The sequence below is a fragment of the Culex quinquefasciatus genome, chromosome 2 (genome assembly GCF_015732765.1).
Source record: "Culex quinquefasciatus strain JHB chromosome 2, VPISU_Cqui_1.0_pri_paternal, whole genome shotgun sequence".
In the NCBI taxonomy this organism is placed as follows: domain Eukaryota; kingdom Metazoa; phylum Arthropoda; class Insecta; order Diptera; family Culicidae; genus Culex; species Culex quinquefasciatus.
The window spans coordinates 49,660,584-49,678,213 of NC_051862.1; the positions used below are offsets into that span (position 1 = coordinate 49,660,584).

At 37.3% G+C, this 17,630-nt stretch overlaps 1 protein-coding gene across 12 annotated transcripts in view; it reads right to left on the reverse strand.

The window, feature by feature from the left end:
• LOC6040400 (phosphatidylinositol 4,5-bisphosphate 5-phosphatase A) overlaps nt 1–17,630 on the reverse strand; it is a 60,698-nt gene that overhangs the window by 13,626 nt on the left and 29,442 nt on the right. For 8 of the 12 annotated variants that reach the window (XM_038253360.1, XM_038253364.1, XM_038253362.1 and 5 more), the window contains exons 3-7: nt 10,071–10,443; nt 9,835–10,010; nt 9,543–9,773; nt 9,333–9,486; nt 3,515–3,826 (exon numbers count right to left, since the gene is read on the reverse strand). In XM_038253360.1, coding sequence (XP_038109288.1) covers nt 3,515–3,826; nt 9,333–9,486; nt 9,543–9,773; nt 9,835–10,010; nt 10,071–10,443 — 1,246 coding nt within the window. Of the gene's footprint in view, nt 1–3,514; nt 3,827–9,332; nt 9,487–9,542; nt 9,774–9,834; nt 10,011–10,070; nt 10,444–15,267; nt 15,533–17,630 lie in introns of those variants that run through there. The other 4 variants (XM_001849746.2, XM_038253369.1, XM_038253368.1 and 1 more) reach the window with 4 other exon arrangements.

Consider the following 17,630-nt stretch of genomic DNA (forward strand, 5'->3'; position numbering starts at 1 on the left):
GATCTTGTAGTTTTGCAGATAAACTTTTTCACCGGGCTTCAGATGAGTTTCCGTGATGGCAGCTACGTCGATCTCCTTCTCGCGAAGAAAATCCACCAGCTCTAAGTTCTTCCTCCTAATGGAGCAAGCGTTCCAATTCAGCAGCTTGAGGGACCTACGATCCATACTGGATGACGAACGAGGTCAGCACTTCAATCTGCTGGGTCTTGGTTTTGCATCCACGCAGTGCAGCGGACATCTGTTTGAAAATATTGAGGAGTTCGGTTGAGGTGTAAAGATCATTACCATTTTCCTCAACTGCTGGTTCTTGGGTTGGTCTTGGCTCCTGGCTGAAGCCCGGTGGTGGCGGTCTCGGCTCCTGGCTGGAACCCGGCCGTGGATGATTCATCTCAGCTCTCTTCCTGGGATCCAACGGCAACGGTGCCAAGTTCGGGACCTGGCGTCGCGGTTGAAGAGGTGGAAATTTTGCTCCACCAGGGCTGGAGGAGTTCTACGACGCTGAGGCTGATTCTTCGTCGATGCTTGCTGCCGAATTTTCACGAACTCAGCTCTCTTGGGGCACTTTCGGTCGGTTGACGAGTGCTCACCGTTGCAGTTGAGGCACTTCACCAGCGAATCTTGGATGCACTGGGATGTGATGTGCGCATCGGTACCACATTTGGCGCAACGACGCTTCAGGTGGCAGTTCTTACCTCCGTGCCCGAAGCCCAGGCAGTTGAAGCATTGTGTGACGTCACGATGCACTGGTCGGTATCGCTCCCACGACACGATAATGTTGAAAACCGCTCGGATTGCCTTCAGCTCAGGAAGCGTCGTCGATCCCTTAGCCAAATGCAGCAGGTAGAGCTGGTCACGGTACTTGATGTCTTTGTTGCGTCGGCTCATTTTGTGCACGGCCAACACATCCAGTTTCAAAACTTTTAGCTCGGCAGCTAATTCCTCCACTGGCATGTCGTACAGACCTCTGACGACGATTTTGTACGGCTTATCCATGACGACATCATGGGTAAAGTACTCCGCCTCGTTTTCGGTCAAGTAATCCTTGACCAGTTGATAGTGCTGCCTGGATTGCACCAGCACCTTAAATCCGTCCTGACACAGACGAATGTTGCCTAGGACTTTCCCAGACTTGATGAGTTCAACCAGCCCCGCTCGAAAGTCGATCGTTGCTGCTGATTGCCTCACATAAAAAGGAGGCAGTTTCTCCTTTCGCTGTTTCACTTCATTCTCCTTTGCTTCCGCTACCTGGTCCTCGTCAGGCAGTCCAGCGAACTTGTTGTTCTTCAATAGCTGCTCCTCGTGCGACGAAGAGTTCTCCTCCTCCTCATCCATCGGTACAGTACCGTCGCTCTTTTTCGTCTTTTTGCTGTTCGATGTCACTTCCAAAAGCACCTTCCTTTTGGAAATCCCGGTTTTTGGCCATCAGTTGAGGCCTCAACCTTCCTTTTGGAAATTCCCACTTTTTTGCCTGCTTGAGCCGCAGGTAGGGCAATATTGCCGGCGTTTTGCGCCGGGACGCGACGAGTCATGTTGATTCAGACAACCTTCACCAACGAATGCTCGGATAACAATGATGTTTTCTAAGTCTCACCCAAACAACCCACCATTTTCAATTTCGATATCTCAGCAACTAATGGTCCGATTTTCAATGTTAAAATATGAAACATTAGTGAAATTTTCCGATTTTTTCGAAAACAATATTTTCAAAATTTTAAAATCAAGACTAACATTTCAAAAGGGCCAAACATTCAATATTACATGTGCACTAATTTAAAAAAATGAAAAACTGCGACTTTTTTCAAAAAAGTCACCTACATATGGATTTAACTTGAAAACGGTGCACTTTATCAAAATTTCACTAAAATACTTTTTGATTGCAAATTTGATTTTACATCTAAAAATGAAGTTGAAAAAATTTTTGCGACCAATATTTCGATTTTTGATTTGATTCAAAAATTCATAACTCGCTCAATGATTTTTTGCACAACCTGGAAATTTCTGAAAATTTGGCATTTTATATCCTCTAAAACATATCAAAAAATAAAAAAAAAATTAAAATAGTGTTTTTTGCAAATCAAGTTTTAGTGATAAAAAGTTAAATAAAAAATCACCAATTTTTTTACTGTGTATCGTTTTTTTCCAGTGTAGTCCGTATCCATACCTACAACTTTGCCGAAGACACCAAATCGATCAAAAAATTCCTTCAAAAGATACAGATTTTTGAATTTTCATACATCATTTTTGTATGGACAGCTGCAAAATTTGTATGGAAAATAATATGGACAAACTAATGATGCAAAATGGCTTCTTTGGGGTTTCTTTGGAGTTTTTTTCCCTTTCAAAGATTAGTCCTGATTCTAAGATTTTATTATTATTATTTTTGAAAAAAGAAGAAAATTTCAAAAAGGTTATTTTTTAAACATTATTCATTTTTCACAAAGTTGACTTTCTTAGCAATCAGCAGTCCGATCAACAAAGTCAAACATAGAAAAGTGTTGGAAGTTTTCTCAGCTTTCAAACATTTTTTTACAGGAGTTTTTTTATTAACTGCAAAAAAAAAACAAATAAAAATGGCTTATTTTGACATATGGAATTCATGGACAAAGTTTCAGTTTTTTTTACATCCTATTAATTATGCTTTTAGGTTTTATTGACAACTGAATTTTGATAATATTTGGATTTTTTTTATTATTTGATCTCAAATTAACATTAATTTTAATGTAAATTTGAGGGCAATCAAAAATCAAAAAAGAAAAAAAAAGTTGGTCTACGTCGATCATGTCCGTTCATCGCCACACGCTTCAGACACGGACGACGAAACAAAGAGAAACACAAAAAGTAGTTTTTTCAAATGTTTTTTTTTTTTTGTAAAATCGCTATAACTCGTGATGTTTATAAGCAAACCCCCTATGTATACATATCATTTTTTTTTGTAATTGTCTGTTCTACAATTTTTTAGAACATTATTGCGATCTGAAAAATAACCCTGCAAAGTAAGAAAAAACACGAAATTTTAAAATAAAAAGGGAGAGTTTTTATAACATTTTCTGTGTTTTTTTTTCGATGCAAAAAAAACGTTTTTTTCGGAATTTTGAGTATGCTATTAAATCGGGCGTATAATTTTACCTAAAAGTCCTTTTGACACCAAATTTCTATCTCATCACCGTTTCAGGCTGCAAATTATTGAAAAACACCTCTTTTTTTCGCATGTTCAAAAATGGAAGGGGTCGTACCGCCCCTCCATCACGAGATATCGAAAAACGGATTCGTAATCAGAGACAAAAGTTACCCCTTAGGATAAAGTTTCACGCAAATCGAAGAGAGGTCGGGGCAACTTTTCTCGATTTCGTGTGAGTTGGTAGAGAATTACCCTATTTAAATATTGCTGTATCTCGAAACCATTGCATCGTCTCAAAAAGCGGTTCAAAATAAAATTTCAGGAAATTTTACGAACATTCCATAAGAATTACACTGAAACAAAAATACACGCTGTCTCTATGAGAACAATCCTTACCCGATAAATGCCGATCCAGTCCGCGGTGCCCTCCTCGAACCCGGCCGGAATGGTGTACTCGATGCGGTTCTGCTCGCCCACCAGCCACAGCTCGATCGGCTTGAAGACCACGGTCCGCTCGGTTGTGTCCTCGTAGATCTGCGCCGATGTTGCGCCAACGCCACCGCCGTCAATGAAATCGGAAACGAGGTCATCAAATGAGTGCAACTGGGCCACGGACTCGGTACCGTTGGCGATGGCCAGCCGGTAGCTGAGCCGCTGGTAGTGGTGCTCCCGGAACCGCTCACCACTGTACTGCGGCTTGCGCATCACCTTTACACGACACGATGATGATTCATCCCCAGACACCAACCAAACACCCCGAGCACGTGTTGTTGTTGTGTGCAGTTTTTGTATTTTGTTGAGTGCGCATTTTTGTCAGTGCAATACACGTTGGCCACACAATTTGTTTGAGGGTTAGTAAGATTGTACGAAACAATAATGAAGAGAAAGAAACAAAAAAAAAACGAACAATTGTTGTAAAACTTATAAGCTTACTATCTAGAAAGTAACTAAAACTACTGCGTCAAAGCGAAACATAAACCACAGAAATGAACCAAAGTGAAGAAAAAGCAACATACAAAGCAAATTTAGCGGATAAGTAAAATTTTCCCTTCAAAAATTACCCGACGACTCTTCCGGATGACCGTTTTCAACAGTGAGGACTTCTTTTTGATACGCTCCTTGAGTGAGCGGGGCCGAATAGTGTCTTCCCTTGTTATGGAGTTGCACTGAGTGTTAGAATTGTGGATAGAATGTTAGTATGGCATATTAGTGAAATGCTGCTCTGCTGGTGAGGAATCATTCTTTCACAGATGTTTAGAAATAAAATTTTGTACAAATTAAGTGAAAATTTGTAGATCGGGAATCGCAAACAAGACATCCCGTGTGGGAACGTATGTACAAATAAATACTTTTCTATGATATTTTTGGCCAACTTTTATTTTTCGAGAACTTAAGCGTACAAAAAAAAATTTGAATAAAATTTCTCGGCTAATTTATTTCAAGCATCGGAAAAAGTTCAAGATGTTTTTTGAAAAATATTGAATTAATTGAAACACTAAAGATTCCGACATTTATTCTTGGATTTTGATTGTATTTCTGTGGAGGATATAGAGTCAAACGGCCACCATAAAATAAATTTCACAGAAAATAAATCACTTTTTCATCAACTTTCAAGCTTTCACGATATGTGAATTTCTGGGACAGAATTTTCATAATTTCTAAAATATGTTGCATATTTGGCAGTCATAGGGGAACAGCATCTAATTCCAGCGTGCCTCTAATGTTGGCAGGTCAGAACTTTGACATTCAATTAAAGCTGATTAAAAGCGTTTTCAACTGAACTCGAGTGATAAATAGCTCAATGAGAAGTGAGCAAGCAAGTTTCTATCAAAAGTTATGCAAAATTAGTTGTTTAAATAGTGAAAATCAGCGAATTGGATGGAGTTAGGAGCGAGTGCTTAACCTGCCAAACATACGAGAATTTCCCCTAACTTGTGTATTAAAAAAAGGAATGAAAATTAAATACAAGCCCCGGTTTAAAAAAACGCATTTTTTGAAAAAAGAAAACTTTATGCGATTCAAAACGACCATCGGAAATGTTTGCAGATGATTGCACACTAGGGCGTTAAGAAAAATTGATAATTTTGGAAAATCTGAAGAGATACCTCCTGGATCGATTCTTTGGGCAATAATATGCTATAAATATGCCAATGTTGAGCCAAATTGAGTAAGGTTTGGGGGTCGCTTTTGATCGATGAAATTTGTTTGGGAAATTCGCAAAAATGTATGGGGAAAAACATCGTTTCAAGGTTTTGGCAGCAGATGGTGGCAATTCCCTGCAACTTTGTCGAAGGGTGCAAGAAAATCCGAGTTGATCCTGATATTTTACATTTGCAAATTTTGGCTCGTTTAAAAATGTTCTAAATTCTAGAAACATCGGAATGATGCACATTGCACATTTGAGTGCCCATAAAAATGAACCCAGCTCCACTTGCGAATAAAATTTATTTGGGATATTTAAATTCCGATGAACACTTTTTGAATGGAAAAATATGTCAAACATGTTCAACACCAAAAATAGCGAAAAATTTTACTTTTTGATACTAGTGCCGAAAAGATGAACTTTTCAGCACTTATTTCAGTGCTGGAAAGTAGAGTTTTTCTGCGCTGATATGGAAAGTTATTCATTTTCCATTTAAATTGGTATTATTGGTAGAGAAAAGTAGGCCGTTTCGACGTTCGAGAATGACAGGAAGTAAGTAAAGTTCACGACAAAGCAAAAATATTTTTTTGCAATTCCGTCGTGAAACTATTTACTTTTCCTGTCATTCTTGAACGACGAAATAGCTTACTTTTCTGTACCAAAAATAACAGAATCAAATAGCAACACTTTTCAAAATAAATGCTTAAACGTTCTATTTTTCAGCACTCAAATGGGTGCTGAAAAGTTGAACTTTTCAGCACTTGTTTCGAAAAGTAACACTTTTCAACATTTTTTTGATTTAAACGATTTGTTGACAAAATAATGAAAATTTGACATAAAATTTCACTCAGTGTGTGTTTTTTTGAATTGCAAAAAATGTTGTATGGAACTCGTTGCAAAACTTGATTTTTCAGCACTCTTCGTATTTATCCAACTCGGTGAACCTCGTTGGATAAATGTACGACTCGTGCTGGAAAAATCCTCTTTTTGCAACTTGTTGCATAAACTACTATTTTGCAATAGAGGAGAAAATCGTGACGTCAGAAGTGAACTTAAATCACTCAAAGTTCATTTTGTGAATGACTTTAACAATTTGGCCTTGTTTGACAGCTACTTTGTCCCCAGCTTTTTGTGGGAGAGAAAAGGAGGCGAATACTTTATGAAATGATGAAATGACCTGAGCAATTCTCTACCAAAACCGGAAATGAATTTAGTTTGTATTTTTTTTTATTTGGCTCAAACTTTGTGGGGGCCTTCCCTATGACCAAATAAACTATTTTGTGTGATTGGTTCATCCATACAAGTCTCCATACAATTTTGGCTGCTGTCCATACAAAAATGGTATGTAAATATTCAAACAGCTGTCTTCGGTGTCTTGGGCAAAGTTGTAGGTATTGTTAAGGACTTTTTAGAAAAATAGGCGCACGGAAAAAAAATTTGCAGATTTTTTTATCAACTTTTTTTCCACTAAAATTCAATTTCCCAAAATACGTATTTTTTTGATTTTCGAGATTTTTTGATATGTTTTAGGGGACAAAGATCCGCAACTTTTGAGCCATAGAGAAACATGGTCAAAAAATCTGCCGCCGAGTTATGAATTTTTGAAAAAAACAGTGATTTTTGGAAAAAAAATCGAAGTTTCATGCAAAAACAAGTTTGACATTATTTTTTAATGCAAAATTGAATTTGCAATCGAAAAGTACTCTACAGATTTTTTGATAAAGGGCTCCGTTTTCAAGATATAGCCACCGAAAGTTTGATTTTAGCGAAATATTTGCAGTTTTTCAATTTTTAAAAATAGTGACCATAAGTGACCATTTCTAAAAATATTTTTTCTGAGAAGTTCAGAAAATTTGCTATAAAATTGTCTAAGAGGCATTGAAGATTGGACCTCGGGTTGCTGAGATAGAGCCGCTTTAAGAAAAAGAAACACGAAAATTGAAGTTTTCTTAATCTCACCAAAATAACCCACCATTTTCTAATGACGATATCTCAACAACTAATGGTCCGATTTTCAATGTTAATATATAAACATTCGTGAAATGATCCGATCTTTTCGAAAAAAATATTTTGAAATTTTTTAAATCAAGACTAACATTTTAAAAGGGCTAAACATTGAATATTACGCCCAAACTCCTGAAGAAGTTTTGAAGAGAATTTTATCCTACCGCAGTCCAAACTGCTATGCTGTAGCTATTTTGAAGAGCTCTTGTAGAACTCCTGGAAAAAATGTTACTTGTGTAGTTAGGGTTAGTTTAAAAATTATGCCCAATTTTTCCAGTGTGTGAAGTCATTGTTTTGTAGATAATATGTACTTCTGAAGAGAATTGAAGTTTGTTTACATTTGTAAGAAAAAAGTGTTCCGAATTTGTGGATTTCAAAGGTCAATGTTTTTCTTTAAAAATTTGATATAAAATGTCAAAATTTACAGTCGGTCAATACATCAATCGAAAGATCACAAGAAAAGCTTTCACACGAAGGTAAAAGCGAATCATTATGTTCAATTTTTGATTAGCTATAATTTTTTTAACATTGGCCGATATGTAAGCTGTTCCGAATATGAGCGATGACTGTAATAAATAAAATTTTCATGTAACGAGAAAAAATTAAGTTCTTCAAATTAGTAATGATTGCAAATCATCTGGACTGCTGCAAAATTCATTTTATCATCTCTAAATTGAAACCGTGGTTTGTAATTTAAATTTGTCTACGTTTTTATTGATTTGCTTCGACATTGGTCAGATTCGAGGGACACAAACTTCAATAAGATTTTTTGCAACGGCCTAAGTATTTTTGACATTTTTCAAATATTGGGATAATTAAAATAAACGAATAACTTTAATTTAACATGCTTTTTTAACAAAAATATTGTTTAAAGGGCTCCATTTTGGTAAGGGAGTTCCTTGTCCAAAATAATTAAACCCGTGTTTTTAGTTTTGATATGAGGATGATCCCATTCTAAATAGGGTGGGCCAAAAAATGTTTTTTTTTTAATGATTTTATGATGTCTTAGTATTTTATTAATAATCTAACTAATCACATTTCTTTTGAAACGTGTCAGGCTAAAATTGGTTCAGCCGCTCCAGATATATGATTTTTTTTTTTTGAAAAAGGTGTTTTTTTGCAAAAATAATAGAAAACCGCATTTTTTGGACTACTCTATTTTAAAACGAATCACCCAAGTCGACAAACAATAAAATACGGGTATAATAATTTTGGCTAATGAAATCCCATGTCAAATTTGTGCATAATCGGAGCACGTTAGATCTGGATCCCTCTGGTTTGCCGTGGAATCACTGCTATACAGTACACCCACATATTCCATACGCCTCCCACAATTAAGGTACACCTCATTTATTTTATAGTTCCACACAAAATATTAGACAATTCAGAAAACTATAAGTAAGTTTGAGTTGAGTTGATTTCATTGCTTGAAATCTTTGTGTTGTTGAAAGTAGTCACTTCTAAGACAAGCCAGATTTTGTATCATGTTTAATTAAAAATAAATTTTAAAAATGTCTTTCTTAAATATCGCAATCAAAGCTTAATATTTAAATTAGTCTCTAATCAAACTAAACAAAATACATACAGTCAGCCAAAAGCAAAGCTAAAAGTTAGTGCAAAAGCGCCCAGCGAATAAATCCTGGAATCATCAAACCCAGCAGGAGTTCCATCCTCAATTTTGAAAAGAAGGAAAGGGAAGTGAAATTAAATTTTCCATCCTCGTAACATCCTCCCCATAACTTCCACCACCACCACCTTAATCTAACCCCGAGGTAACACCAAAACCAATATTGTCGGATGATGGATTCGTGGAAAACGTATGCGGATCTTGGGATGCCTTTGACGATGATGGATCGCACTCCCCACTGCGTCAAACAGGACACGATGATGACAACACGATGGGGGGCAAGAGTACAGTGGTGAGCGGAGTTCCTGTTACTTTCCTCACTACGAGGGGAAATGAAATCACACTTTTCGTTACAAGCAATAAATGTGACACGTGGAGTTGGAATTTCGTGGAAGAGGGGGGACGGGGGAAATGGAAAGCATGACCTGATGAAACGATACCTTGATGGTGAATTCACTCGACACCGGCTTGTGGTCACTGATGTTGTAGCTGGGGTGACTCTTGTACGAGGTCTGCTCGACCGTCAGCTTGACGTTCTGGTAGGTGTTCTCCCGGACGGCGTACAGTATCCGATCGGTCCACGCGGGTCGTCGCCTAAAACGGAACTCAGTGATAATAATTTGACTTCGAACAAGAAATCAAAAACAAACTTCATGTCGTATTCACTGCTGCCGTGCTCAAACTTGAACGTCGGGGGAAACTGCGGTAGTCGCTCCTGCAGCTTCTGGAACGCCCGGCCCTCCCGCCGAACCAGCAGCAGTTGGTCCTTCTCGATCAGCTTCTTGAGCTCGTCCCGTGCGACCATGGCGCGGATCTCCTCCGCCGAGGTGGTCGCCTCGCCCGTCAACCGGAAGTTCAGATCGCCGAACCAGAACACGTAGCTGAAAACGAGAAAAATTATGAGTTCCAGAACATGATCTGCTCGGTTAGAAGGGATCTTACTCATGATCGAAGATGGCCTCCTTGGCTTTGACGTGGAACTTGTGCTCCTGGACGATCTTCTCGTAGTCGTTGATGCGCTCCTCCAGCATGTGATCGTGCGCGGCCAGATGCGCGTTGACCAGACAGATTGAGCAGCCGTACACGTTTAGCCGGATGCTGACGGCGCCCTTGTTGCCCTGAAGAATTACAAATCCGTAAATTTCACATCCAAACTAAAACCCTTCCCCGCAACTCACCCAAATGCCGCCCAGCCCCGTCCGCGTATACTCCGTCTCCACCTGCCGCAGATGCAGCAAATGTTTCCGCCGGGCAAACACCGACAGCAGCAGACCCTGCATCTGTTCCGTTTTGATCACCACGTAGTCCCGATCCTTGAGCAGATCCTTGAACTTTTGCGTCCAAAGGTCGTCCTTAAACAGGTTGTACAGCGTGTTCTGGGGCTGGGCGTTCACCTCCTGGAGACCAAAGACGAAAAAGTCGGGCAGGTCCGCGTCCGACTGGGCGGACGCTTCCAGGCCGAGCAGTTTGTTCAGCGAGATGTTGTCGGGGAATTTTGTGCTCACGTTCCATGTCACGATGTAGATTCTGAAAAGATGCGGGAGAAGAGTTCTGACCGGTTAGGTTGGTATTTGGTCGTGGGCTTGGTAAAGAGATTTTATGCTATTTTTGGGTGTTAATTTCTTATTTCAATTGTGGTTAAGTTCTCTAATCAGTCTAATCACTTAAAGGTGAACTTGAAAAATCTCGGGTTGGAGATAAAACAACATTGCATTTTTTTTTGTTTGAATATTTTATATAATTTTATAGTTTTTTTTGTATGATTTTGCAGTGCAAATGTTATAAAACAATAGGATGGCCGAATGACTACTATTTTTTATATTAATGTTTTTGGCAGTTCTTTATGAAATAAGCCTTTTTTCAACACCCAAAACTGGGCAGCAACGTCCGAGAGAACAATGGCCTCGAGTCGAGAGAATAGTGCTACCATTCACGGACGCAGAGAACACAGCTCGAGATGGGCGATACAATTGTTCTCTCGAGGTTTAATTGCAAAAAAAGTTCCTCCGTCAAACAAAAAAACCAAAAGTGTCGACTACCGGAATCGAAAAAGAGACCTTTGGCAGACTAACCCAATGACTTAACTGCCTCGGCCACCACAGCTTGGTGACTCAGGAGTGGCAGATGTCAATGTTTGACACCTGTTGGGGATTAACGGTTTCAATTAAAAAATGAACACATTTGTTATGATGGTGTGAGTTGGTAGCATTATTCATTCGATTTTGGCACTGAGCCCTCAATAAATTTTGAGGGAATGATTCTCTTTTTTTATTTGTTTTAAGAGACAAAAATAACCCATCATTTCAGAAAATCCCAGGATGGGCAAAAATGCTCTAACCAATTTATGTTTTTTTGAAAAAAAAAGTGATTTAAGAAAATCTAGAAAATGGTCAAAAAGAATTGGTTTTTGCATTTCTTAAATTTTTTATTTAATAAAATCTCATGTTTGCCCATATTTAAAAAAAAAACGAAGAGCTTAGAAAAACACCCAACAATTTGCTTTTGTGAAAATTGTTAATGTTTCTCAGTGTTACTCAATTAGCCCTCGTTTTATTATCACCGATATCTCGGGATCAAAGGTTCCAATTATCAATGTGAAAAAAAACTTAGTGAAATTTTGTGCTCTTTAAATTTGAGATAATTTTTCAAAATAATCGAAAGGGCTAAAAAATATTTTAGAACAATTTCAAATGTTGGCCCAACTAAAAAAACAAAAAAAAACATACAAATTTCAATAGAAATCGAAGTCTAACCCACTGAAAGCAATATAAAATGCATTTTCTGCATAAGTGATAATATTTAGCATGTTTGGGCTCGTCTGAAAATATTTGGAATTTTTATAAAATTCCCATGCACAGCATCGGAGTAAAAAAATTCTCGAATATTTTTTTTCGTCAATATTAACATTTTTGGAAGCAAATGATTGCAAAACAAGTGGACAGGTGTCTAAAGCATATTATAACAACTTTTTGCAATTCCGTCGTGAAACTACTTACTTTTCCTGTCATTCTTGAACGACGAAATAGCCTACTTTTCTGTACCAAAAATAACAGAATCGAATAGCAACACTTTTCAAAATAAATGCAGAAAAGTTCTACTTTTCAGCACTGAAATGGGTGCTGAAAAGTTGAACTTTTCAGCACTTGTTTCGAAAAGTAACACTTTTCAACATTTTTTTTTATTTAAACGAAGTATTGACAAAATACATGAAAATTTGACAAAAAATTTCACTCAGTGTGTGTTTTTTGGAATTGCAAAAAATGTTGTATGGAACTCGTTGCAAAACTTGATTTTTCAGCACTCTTCGTATTTATCCAACTCGGTGAACCTCGTTGGATAAATGCACGACTCGTGCTGAAAAAATCCTCTTTTTGTAACTTGTTGCATAAACTACTCATTTGCAATTCCCCTGTGAAACTGTCAACTTTTCCTGTCCTTCTGGAGAAACGAAACGGCCTACTTTTCCCTACCAAAAGTAACAGAATGAAAAATTAATACCTGTCGATAACGTCATGATTCGAATTCCCGGACGCTTCGAAACCCGGACACTTCATTTTGTTTTATCAATTATTTGGATATAAGTTCGCATAATGAATGTCAAAACTGTGTAATTTGATGAATTCCAACATCAACTTTCACTTAAAGATTGTTTGAACGCTGTAGTTAATGCCAAAACAATTAAATACAATAAAATTAGAAGTTTACCAAAAATGCGAAACATTTCACTTGAAATATTTCAGTGGCGTTCGAAGCACCGGGAAGGCAAAGCAGAAATTTATGGTTTCGATTTTCTTAAATTCTAGCAAATTTTTATATAAATTATCGATTGTTTTAATGTTAACAGCTTATTTGAGACCTGAAGAATGCCATTCACTAACATTTCAGTCCAAATTTGTGCGATTCATAAGTAAAATCGAGTGTCCGGAATTCGAAGCAAAAGTGTCCGGATTTCGAATCAGCTTTTGTCAGTGTCCGGGATTCGAAGCACAACAAGTCATTTTAATTTTCAAATTCTGATGAAAAATTGTTAGAAAAGACATATTTTGCATGCATTCTCTTCAAACTGACCGTTAATACTACATCCTGATGATATTTCTTCATTTCCAACTTATTACATGATTTTTTGCCAGCTATAACAAAAATGATATGCTACTAAGTGTCCGGATTTCGAATCATGACGTTACCACTGCTGAAAAGTTCTACTTTTCAGCACTGAAATAAGTGTTGAAATGTAACACTTGTGTCGAAATGTAACATTTTTATTTATTTTTTTGTTTCGAACGGGGAATTTACTTAACACATGGAAGATAGACATTTGCAACTTGTTGTCTATTTTCATGCAAATTTTAAAACTGTGGCAAGTATTTAATTTCTTTTTTTTTAATCATTGGACAAGACATATTTTCTTAAACTTTAAACTTTTCCAGTTTCAAATGCATTTTTTCTGCGTTGATAATCATATTTAGCATTCTTAGAATGCCTTAACAATATTTTGAATTTTCGTGAAATCCTGTGAAGAATCGCAAAAAGCATTTTTGCAAATTAACTAGACTGGTTTTAAATGCATTATAAAACATTTTTTTCATTCAAATGTTGAAACCATGACTTGTGATTTCTAAACTTTGAATAATCAAGTCTAACAGTGTTAAACATAAAAAAAAAACTGATATTGGGGAACAGCATCTAACTCCACCGTGCCTCTAATGTTGCCATATTAGCATTTTGACGTTCAATTACAGCAATTATGCAATTACTGAAATCGAGTGATAAACTGCTCAATAGGAAGTGAACAAGCAAGTTTCTATCAACAGTTTTACAAAATAAGCACAAACTAGCGAAAATCAGCAAATTGGATGGAGTTAGGAGTGAGTGCTTAACCTGCCAAGTATACGAGAAATACCCCTACTAATAAATCAAACTTTGATTTGATGAGAGCAGAAACAAAATTCATAAAAAATTGAGATGATTTAGGGGACCAAATAAGGCATTTTTGAGACACGGAGAAGAAGTTTTTAGATGTGAAATCAAATTTGGAATCGAAAATTACTTTATAAAATCGTTGAGGAAACATTGAAGATTGGTATTTTAATTTTGAGCTACAGCCTAAAAAAGAAACAGAAAAATGAAGTCGGCTTAAACGAATATTCATACAGAAAAAAAATGAATTTTGGTATGTTGAAAATTTGGTAAGTTGAATATTACCTCTTTTATGAGTAATACTACATAAAAAATGTGTAAAAATGTAAACCTAATGAATATTCATCAAAAACTGATGAAAATTAATCATTTTCTGGGGTTAAATTAATCTTTTTTTTAGACACAAAATCTGTCACCATTTCCTGATGAATATTACCATCATTTTTTTTTTCTGTGCACATGCCATTTTATTTATGGATAGTTGCCAAAATTATATGAGGAATTTTATGGGTAAACCAATTATGCAAAATGTCGTCTTTTTTATTTCAGTGAAAAACATACAATGCCATGAAATATGCCGATTTCGCGAAAAAATACTCAAAGATAGCATTGTCACGATTTACTTCTGAGATATTGCTTTTAATTCACAATTCGACGCGGTCGTGCTATTTTTTTACACCAGCCATTTCAACAATTTTTTTTCTTCACAATTTATTTTTATTAGGTCCTTTTAGGTGCAATTTCAACAATAATAAACACGTATTGTTTGGATGACCGTTCTGTGCACGTGTGACAAGATAGCACGAAAGCGACGAAATGTTTCTTCACACAATGTACCCTCAAAACATTTCTTCCATTCAGCACTCAACATTTGCCTCGCCATTCAAGATATACACCGAAAAAATCGTGAACTTCGCACATGCACAGCCACAGCACACGCATTCTCGAAAAATCGCACCATATCCAAGCTAATTGCCAAACGTGGATACGTTACTGACCACTGGCGTGTGGATACTCAACGCAGCTACTAGCGCAGTGTTTAGTAACTCCGACCTCCAAGCGATTTGGTAGGTTGGTTCATCACAACAAAAAAAAAACAGAAAAAAGTCTTACTTAGGGCTAGGCTAAGCGTACTTGCTTAAGACACTCTCCTCCATTTAATGTCGGTCATAACAAACGCCTAAGTGGCCCCATGACTAATGCTTCCAACGGTAATTTGCGGAATCATTCTACCCCCTTCCAGAGTGGGTAAGAGATTGACCTGAGGCTGAGCTTATCATCCGGGGGTTGAAGTCACTCAAGTGTTGATGACCTGTTACAGGCACGCGGAAACTCTTCAAATCTCTCTCTCTCGATTTTCTTCACTAATGAACCTGCCCCGGAGTTTGGGGCACGAAACAATCGATTTCTCTGTTCGAGATAATTGATGAACGCTGATGGACGGTGAGGTAATTTTACCTTTTCACCGTCGGTTTGGACAGATGCTGCTGCCTGGGACCTCCTCCGTTACTACCGCTGCCATTGCGAACGGATTTTCGGCGCCGCTTCGACGAAGACTTCCGCTGGAACATCTTGGCCAGCGCCGTCCGTGGGCACAGGTACTCGGTGACGATCTTTCCCAGCAGCCAGCAGAAGCCTACCAGCATGCCCTGCTAGTTGATTACAAACACTTTGACAGTTACACCAGTCGCAAACACACACTTGAACAATCTCACAACACAGTCAATCACTCGATGACTACTAGACGGGAAACTCCCTCGCCCTATCAAGAGGAGGAGACCAACTGACCGAGTTGATCAACGATGGCCAAGCCTTGGTTACTGCTGCTGCTGCAATTGTTGAAGAAGAACTGACCGCGGTGTGGTTTCAAAGAAAGTGAAACACGCTGCGGCTGGTCCAAGTCCAAACACCAAGCCAGTCGGCGAGGAGCCAAGGCGCGAGAAACCCGATCGCGCGAGAGTGCACTGAGTTGGATCAACGAGACGGAGAACTGTTAGTTGGGGTTGATTTGGGATCTAGCATCCAAAACACATTTGACAGAGCAGCTTTGGCTCAAAAGCAATATCTGAAGTGTTAGTCCAAAATTACGCAATTCTATTAATCAAACTTGAAACGTATATCACTGCATGTACTGTATCTCACGACATCTTAAGATCTTGTTTATTTCTGAATGAACCAAAATGGTCAATATTTAAGATGAAAAAGAATCTCAAAATGCTTAGAATTGAGTTTCCGGATAAAATTAAAGTCAACTCTCACTTTTGAAAAGGCAACAAAATACTCATTCAATCTTCTACAGGTCAAACATAATTTTATATAGAGAAAATATAAATTATAGGTGGTTTTGTCCCGAAAATGGTAAACCTTATCAAAAAATGTTTGCATACAAATATTTTATTTTGGCATAAACTTTAAACTCTGTATTTTGACGTAAGACCGTTGCAAATATTTTCAAAGTTTATGTCCCTAACCCCCCCCCACCCTTCAAAATTGGTCCGAAAAATCAGGGGGCAAAAAAAAATTTCTTCAAAAAACTTGAAAATTTCAATGGAAATAGAAGTCTTATCAACAGGGTTACCAGGTCATAATTAGAAAAATCTGTCAAAGTATCGATCAAAAATCTGGCTGACGAAAATCTAACCATTCTCATGGGAGGATATGAATTCAGGGGATTTAACTGATTTTATGACCTCAAAAATATTTAAATATCATTCCCTCAAAGAAAAACACATTAAATATTTGTTTTATTTTCAATAACATTCGTTCATTTTAATCAAAAAGTTGTTCAAAATCGGCATGAAGTGAAAATTCTGGCAAAATCTGTCAAAATCTGGCACTGAGAAAGATGAATCTTTATTCTGGCTGACACTTGAAAAATCTGGCATTTCCAGATTTATCTGGCAACCTGGCAACCCTGCTTATCAACTGAAGACAATCTGAAATGCATTTTTCTGCATTGATAATTATTTTTAGCATGTTTGGGCTCGTTTAAAAATATTAAAATTATTTTATGATATTCCAATGTACAGCACCGCAAAAACTTTTTTCTCGAAAAAAAATTGTTCGTCAATACTTAGAAATTTTGGAAACTTATTATTGCAAAACAACTGGGCAGATGTGTAATGCATTTTAAAACACTTAATTTTCCAACAACAAAGAATGGTCGCTGCAACATGATTTTTTTATACTCAAAAATGACATTGTAGGAAATAATCAAAATAAATGTATTTTTTGTTCTTTTAACAATTTCAAAAATTCACAGAAAAATATGTTGTTGGAAATAAGATTAAAAGGCCAAATTCGAAAAAATGTCCCATTAATTTTGCCGAAAAAAACAGTCAACAAACGTCACCGTCATGCAAACTTTTCGTACGTGCATTTTGGGCCCAATTGAGTTAAGAACGCCAATTTGTGCAGCTCACAATGCCTCACCTTTTGACCTTCACAGATCCCCAAAATTCGATGTCAATCCTGAGATATTCAACGAAATCCGAAAAAACTCCGTGCATTTGAAAGTAGTTTCAATCCTGTCGTGCTATCTTGTCACTCCCTGAAAATTGAAGTGCGACAACTGGCCAAAGGGATTTCAGGTCAGAGCGCATTTGACCTACGTATAAGTTGTAATTATAACTTGGGAACCCACCAACCAACTTCAACCAAACTTTGGGACAATGCACATAATGGTCAGCCAAACAAAACGTGTTTGTTATTGTTTACAATGCGTGCTATCATTCTTGTTCATTCAAGGTCAAACATTAAACGCGTTTTTCTCAGAACGTCGAAATGGCGGATGCGACAAGATAGCACGACGACGTCGAAAT